Source organism: Fulmarus glacialis, unplaced genomic scaffold (genome assembly GCF_000690835.1).
Source record: "Fulmarus glacialis isolate BGI_N327 unplaced genomic scaffold, ASM69083v1 scaffold33028, whole genome shotgun sequence".
Lineage (NCBI taxonomy): Eukaryota > Metazoa > Chordata > Aves > Procellariiformes > Procellariidae > Fulmarus > Fulmarus glacialis.
In genome coordinates, this window is record NW_009228183.1 from 1,665 (window position 1) to 8,624 (window position 6,960).

A 6,960-nucleotide genomic window follows, 5' to 3' on the forward strand; every position below is an offset into this window, starting at 1 on the left:
GCAGGGAACCCCCTTCTCCTCCTTCCAGTGCAATGCATTGTATCAGCACCACGACGCCCAATTAACATCGGTGCAAATTGGAGGAGGCGGCGGCTTCTTCGTCCTGGAGGAGCGCCACATAATTTATCCCACATAAAAATTATCCCGCTATTTTTATCCCAGGAAGACTCAGCCAGCTTCCAATACGTACGGAGACCCCTGTCTCTGATGTGGGGGTGGGCTGACGGAGACGTCAGTCCCAGCAAGTGGTGCCCGCAGGGTCCAGCCGAGCACAGCACGCTGGAGCTGCAGCCCCCGCTCGAGTCAGCCCACCGCATACGACCGACCATTTACATGCAGCCACGGAGCTAACGATCAGCGCAGATCAGCCGGGCAAGGGTTAAGGAGCCTCTGGGCTGAGAGGTAAAGGGCAAGGGGACAAAACCAGAGGCAAGCATTTTGGTCTGCTTCTCTCTATGAAGACGGTAAATCAGAGAGGGTTAGAGCTTTCAGTCAAACACCACGGATGTCCTGAAGGATGACTTGCTGTCCGTCTTGACCAGCAGAGCTACCCTGTCTCTTGGGAAGTGGTGCTGCATAGCTCAGCAAAGATCTAGCTCAGCATCTTGTGGCGGTCAAAAACTGTCTTCCTCTGCTCCTGCACCTGGCGCTTCCAGCGCTGCTGGGCCCCCTCCACCCTCTCCAGCACCGTGTTGGCTCTAGCGCCAGACGGGGTGGGGGCTGTGGCCAAGGAGCGAGCATCCTGCAACGGAAAGAAACGGTGAAAGAGATCAAGGCATGCCCAGCCCGAACACAGAAGGTGGCAGCTCAACTCTGGGAGAAATTTCAACTGAAAGAGCAATTCAAGGTTTCAGTTGTTCTGACAAGGAACCTCATTTTCAGAGCTCCTCAACACCAGCCCCCCAACTCCAGCTGGAAAGCTTGCTCTTGGGGACCACCCAAAGTCACAGGCCCCAAATAACAAGTCCCCAGGAGAGGAACTGCACTAAGTCTAAACCTCTGCTGGAAATCCACTGCTAAGAGTCTGCAAGGAGACGCACTGCTAAAGCAAACTGCATCACCCCGCTGAAATTGGGCCAACAATTTCCATTGTCCTCGGCGCACTAGCTTACACAGTAGCTGCTCATCTGTTTCTCGGACGGTGCTGCAGGACTTTTGTCCAGCCCCACTCTTCAGACTGCTCCGAACCACCACATTTACACTGCAGCAATGTCCGAAGGCTCCTCGGATGGGGACCCATCGTGGCACACAAACACCAAGGCAATCACAAGGCCTATCCCAAAGAGTTTACAGTGCAACACACTGGAGTAAGATAAACCTCGTCTAATATCAGGCATTTCCAGTGTGCACCTAGATCTAAATCTGAATTATTGCTGTGGAGCAGTGGAGCAAAAGCGTACTTTTAGGATACAATTCATCTCCTCCTGCAGGACCTCCTTTTTTCAGCAGAGGGAGGTAATGGATAGACTGTGCACACCAGAGCGGCTACTCCTCACTTACATCAGCGTGTGAAAGAATTGGGCCAAACAGTTTATACTTCCAACAAAGTACAAACAGGACAGTCTGATCCAGGAAAGGAGAGTATCTTCAAACATTGCAGCTTCCCTTCTCAAAGTGTGACTGAGCTAATCACTAGCAGAGTCACCCACTGCTAGGGAAGGCCTCCTCATGAGTCTCCTCCCAGCAGCCGGGGGCCTGGAGCGGCAGCCGGGGCAAAGCTCGAGCACAGCCCCGGGGCTCCACCAAGGGAAGGAACTCAGCTCCAGGAGAGAGCTCTGCCTAGCACTGCGCCCCGCTAAGCTGCACGTGTCTGAACTGAGAAAGCCACAGGGAAAGCTGTGTCGCAGAGCCACATGCTGCACTAACAGGCAGCAAGTCTTGGACAGCCCTTGCATCCCGCAAACAGAGCACGAGCTACAGATGCAATCAAGCATGAGAGCTAATCACTGTGCATGGAGCCACTCCACTCCTCCACACTAGCCATCAGCTCTGCTTCCAACACTTCCTCTCTGAGAGACCATCCCCACCTCAGTCTCCTGTAAAAAAAAAGCGAAGGGAAGCCTCGGGGGAAGAAGAAAAGATTTACAAGTTAGGGCGTTCTTGTGCTGGAATTCCCCTTGGAATCAAGCCTGATCATTCCTCCTAAAGCACTACCTCTCGCCCAAGGGGAAGGATGTTGTACGCTGGATGCTGAAATTGCATGAATCTCATGCGACAAGAAATCTGTCCTCCCCCAAAATCTGGGGAGGGGTGGCGTTAGGGGTGGTGTGTCTCTCTTTGCTGCTGGGTCCTAATCTTCTTGCCCAAGATGTCGTATTCCAATGTCCCCCAGAAAGATGGGATCTGAGTGAAATTCTGCTCTGGGGAGAAGAACAAGGAACAAGAGCCTGGATACAACAGGGCCCAGCCCCGGAGCAGGGTTAAACAGCAGCACCTCAGAGGCCGTTCTTTTAAGCATCTAGAAGAGAGGACAGCCCCATGTCTCAGCAAATAATTAAACCCGTCCTTCCCTGGAAGCTCACCACCAAGTAACTACACCTAGGACACTGCACAAACAGGAACCATTTGGCTTTTGGTTTCATCTAGACGGACATACGAAATCCAGGCCACTTCGTAAAAAGGCACCCCCAGCCCCAGAGGACAGGTCTCGTTTTGGGCTCGTAATACAGAACTTGTACTTTGAATATTGCCTTGTGCTTCGGCATGGTCTGCACAGGTTTGAGTCTAAATGTTTACCTGTGATAAGTGCCCAAAAAGCAATAGCACCGGTCCCACACTGGATCAGAGGGGACAAGCACAAGGTCACTCCGTTCCTGTCAGCCACTCTCTTGTCACCCTACCACCCTGTCTCCACTGACCACAGCCACCCGTGTGCACCCTGCAAGCACCAGCAGCACAGCCTCACCTCATTCTCCTCCTCATTGTGCAGGGGCTGGGTATAAGCATCTGGCTTCCGGATCAGAGGGTCCACCAGCACAAGGAAAGCCATGTAAAGCAGCAGTGCCCCCACCACAGACAAGTAAATGATGATAATCACCTGCAGTTAAGGACGGCACAGTGGAAAAGGATCAGTAGTGTAGACAAGAAGCACCACAGAGGCCAGAAAGCTCCCTTCACAGCTGCCTCTGATGTTTGATCTCTCATTCTAATTTTGTTCACTAGAAAGTCTCTTGCACTTGCAGGAAGGCCGATGAGACGTAAGGTGCCATCACTGCATAAACCGGGCTGATCTCCGCACTGTGCCAATTCAGGACACGTGCTGCATGTGAAAGGAGACCAACAAGATGGGTCCCCGCTCAGAGGTGCTGAGGTCACACCACCTCAGCAAGAAGACCGGGCTCCTGTGCAGACTGCTCCTCACTGCCAGGAGCCCTCCTGAGTCGGACTCGGTGCCCCTGGCATTACCACTGTGTACTAGCTGTGATAGTTTTATTTTCCCTTTCTGGGCTCTTCTCCAGGAACCCACCAGTCTAGCTGTGCCTGGGATGGCATGGCATGGCAAGGAGAAGGAGCCAGCCACAGGGAGCAGACCCACAATCACCTTGATAGTGGTGGTGCTGCGCTCTTCGTACTTGCATTCACACAGCAGGCAGTAGGCCTCCACATCATTCCCGGGCACCGGCATTGGCTCCACAACATGCAGGCAGTTGCTGCAACACAAAGAAACCAAAATCAGCAACAGGACAAGGTGAAACCAGTGCTCTGTGGAAGGATGCTGGGGTGACTTTTTCTGTGTCCCCAGCCTTCCCATCAGGCTGATAACGCTGATCTGGTTTTAAGAGTTCCCCTCACAGCTCAGCTAGGCCAAAGTTCCTAGGATAGACTGTCCAAGCACCTTCTGCAAGGATCCGGTCCAGGTGAAAGGGACTCGAGGGTACACCCTACATCTGCTGAGAGCCATGGCTTAAGAAATCATGCCTCCCAGATTCCTTGATCTCTGTTCAAAAAGTGTCCCTCACCTGGGTTGAACATCACCTACCAAAACGGCTTCCTCTGCAAATGCACAGGCAGGGAATTACTTCCTTAGCACCAGCTGGAAACTCCGGAGCATTGGCTTTCATGGACTGACCCCTCAGGCTTCAACCCACAACTCACCAGTCCTTCTGTGACACATTCTTGTTGTAAATGTGCCCACTGATGTTCCGGTACGGGGGACAGATGCACTTGCAGCGGATGTCCTCCGAGCTCTGCAGAAGCAAGAGGAGACGGCATTAGTGAGTGAACACGTGCGTACAGTTCTGCTGCCCTCACCACCCAGGGGTGTGGGAAAAGGCAAAACATTCTCTAGGAGAGGAGGACTTCACACCATAGAATCATAGTTTGGGTTGGAAAGGACCTTTAAAGGTCACCTAGTCCAACCCCCTGCTGTTGCTCAAAGCCCCGTCCAACCATGTCCTTTCTTCTGCACTACTTCTTTCACATCAATAACCACAGTTTTAAAATGTCTTGAGCACCTCTGCTCCAGACACCGGGTACTTTTCAAACAAATTTTAAAATGCAAACTCCAAAACACAGCAGAAGGCAGGGCAGAGACCACTGTGACATACATTCACAGCTCTGCATATGATAAATACACATCTGCTATCGCACTCCTTATCTTTGCAAACTTCCACAGAAAAACAGTTGCTTCTCTGACATTTTTGTTTCTGTCGTACTACACACATTGTTCAGTGCTTGTGTCTGAAGCTGTTCACTCACCTTGCTGGCTTGTGCTGGAGGAGAAAGGATGCAGGACAGCAGCGTGATCAGCAGCATGGAGCTCGCACACTTCTGGGTGCGCTGGGCAAACATTGTGGAAGCCTAAGGAAACAAAAATTCACATTCAGGATAAAGGATCTCAGCTGAATGCAGCCAGAACGAGTTAGTTTGAGCTTTGTTTTTTGGCCCACTTGCCACTGTTTTGCCCAGGAAGTAGAAATTTATCCCTGAATCAAGGCTGATGCCAGTCAGAAACTCCCGGAAACACTTTACACAGATCCCAAGAAACACTCCTATCAAAAAAGCTTCCACCATCTAGAGCCACACATTCAAACTACCACAGTCCTGCAAAAAAATATTGCTGACTTCCTTACAATTTGACTTCTGCAACTCCACATAACCTCCTGTTACTCTCTTACTATTGTGGAGCTCTGCAACAGGTATTTTGCTGCTGACAGTTTTGCCCAGTAAAAGACACAGAACCAGGAAAACCATGGACCAAGAGTGACCTAAAGAAGTACATTGGGGCCTCATTGCTGTACTGTATAATAAATGTTAAATCATTCATCTTCTGATACTCGAAGTTTTGCTTCTGAAGGGGCCAGCATATTTTTCTCTCTCGCAAGCCATGAACTATGGCAAGGGGGTGGAATATTTACCAATTCCTAAGCCTCCTTTACCCCAAGATACCTGTTCAGTAAAATCCTAATTTTTAAAAATTATTTCAAGTTGCTAGCTTGGTGAATTCATTATATGCCTTTTGCTACATATTCAGAGATAAAGTTACTCTAGAGACGTGTGTTTGCACAAATCCAAAAGAATATGAGTTCATTTTCTTTGCCACAAAAAGCAAAGTTAGTCTTAACGAGGCTGGCATTCACATCCGCAACAGCAGTATGCTTGGAGACAAAAGGCACAGCAGGCCTCACGGGGAGAGCTCTGAAAAGCCACTGCAGCACAGCTTTACTCAGGGAAGGTAATTTATACCTTCATTAATCAGCTCCATAGGGCACACGTAATCCCACAGCTAACTCCAGGTACTTATACTCTATTACCTAACGTAATTCCATTAGTATTTACATCACTGGAATATTCTATCACCGTTTGCTTTATCTTATGTCAACACTCTAAAAATTAATGTAACTAATTCTATTCATCGATTTTATGGATTACAAACACCAAGTTCCTCTCTTCTTTATCTAAACAAAACACCAGCCACTTCTAACAAGCTGACCTGCCAAAATACATCAAAATGCATTCCAGTCCTATCAGCTTATCTCAGGATTTCTTAACCCTTTGCACCCCAGTTATCAGAAACCTCCTCAAACAATGGTTCTTTGGAGACACCCTTGCACATCAGGGTTTTAGTTCTTTATCAGAAACACTGGTTAACGTATGACTTATCTGAGCTACACAGTGCACATTCTCCATTGTAACTGTTTTTGGACTACTACTTGTTTGAATTTTTAACTCAACAATGGAGCGTGTACCTGGAATTTAGTTTTAGCCTGCTCAACTAAATTCAGATCAGCCAAACAACTCATAACTGTCATTTTTAATAAAAGCGGGGGAAACATGATCTATTATACCACGTTTACCAGCAACAAAATAAAAACTTGGAATGACGCCTAGACAGAGTCCACCCATCGCAAACTGTAAAACACCAGCAGCCACACGAAGGGCAATTCACGGTAGTTCTTTCCCAGTTTGACAGCACAGGTTCGAAGGGGCACTTGCACACATGCCTTAAAGCTCTTGTTTGCCAGACAATCAGCCAAACTTACAGCAGCCGACTGTCTAAAAGCATCCGTATCTGGACCAAAACCCAACAGCGCTGTGAATGACAGTGGAGCAGAGGGACTCAGCGTGGTTAAGGTCTTGGAGGCCGTGACTGAGGAGCGTGGCAGCTCCCAGGCACGAACCCCCCCAAAAGGAGGTATGAAACACCCCAAAAGGAGGCCACAGCACAACTGCGCGCATCCGCCCTGCACCCCTTCGCCCTGGGAGCAACCCCGATAAACTCTTCACCTTTAACATCACCCGCAGCCCTTCTAAGACTAAATCTACGACGGCTCCAACACGTTGCCCACCAACGCCGCGACACCGAACCGACCTACTCGGACCCGCGGTTCCACGCCGGGAGCAGGCCCCTTCGCAAGGAGCGGGGCTTCCCCCGAGGGCGACCCCTCAATTCCCGCCGAAGGGCCGCGGATGCTCGGGCCTGAGGGGGTTTCCACAACCCGGCCCCACCCCGCTCCAGGG

At 50.1% G+C, this 6,960-nt stretch overlaps 1 protein-coding gene across 1 annotated transcript; it reads right to left on the bottom strand.

The window, feature by feature from the left end:
- Positions 1–592: 592 nt before the first annotated feature.
- On the bottom strand, positions 593–4,796 carry TMEM9 (transmembrane protein 9). The gene is made up of 5 exons (XM_009583406.1): positions 4,699–4,796; positions 4,096–4,187; positions 3,542–3,650; positions 2,906–3,037; positions 593–742 (listed from the first exon to the last, which is right to left on the bottom strand). Exons 1-5 carry the CDS (start codon positions 4,789–4,791, stop codon positions 593–595), a joined length of 576 nt encoding a protein of 191 aa, XP_009581701.1. The 5' UTR covers positions 4,792–4,796.
- Positions 4,797–6,960: the final 2,164 nt, after the last annotated feature.

Bases quoted from the DNA above. Each gene is read 5' to 3' on its own strand.
- TMEM9 (XM_009583406.1), bottom strand. From the start codon at position 4,791: ATGTTTGCCCAGCGCACCCAGAAGTGTGCGAGCTCCATGCTGCTGATC. The intron at 3,651-4,095 runs GTGAGTTGTGGG...TTTGTGTTGCAG, and splicing joins AATGTGTCACAGAAGGACTG to CAACTGCCTGCATGTTGTGG. The intron at 3,038-3,541 runs GTGATTGTGGGT...CCTTAACTGCAG, and splicing joins GCAGCACCACCACTATCAAG to GTGATTATCATCATTTACTT.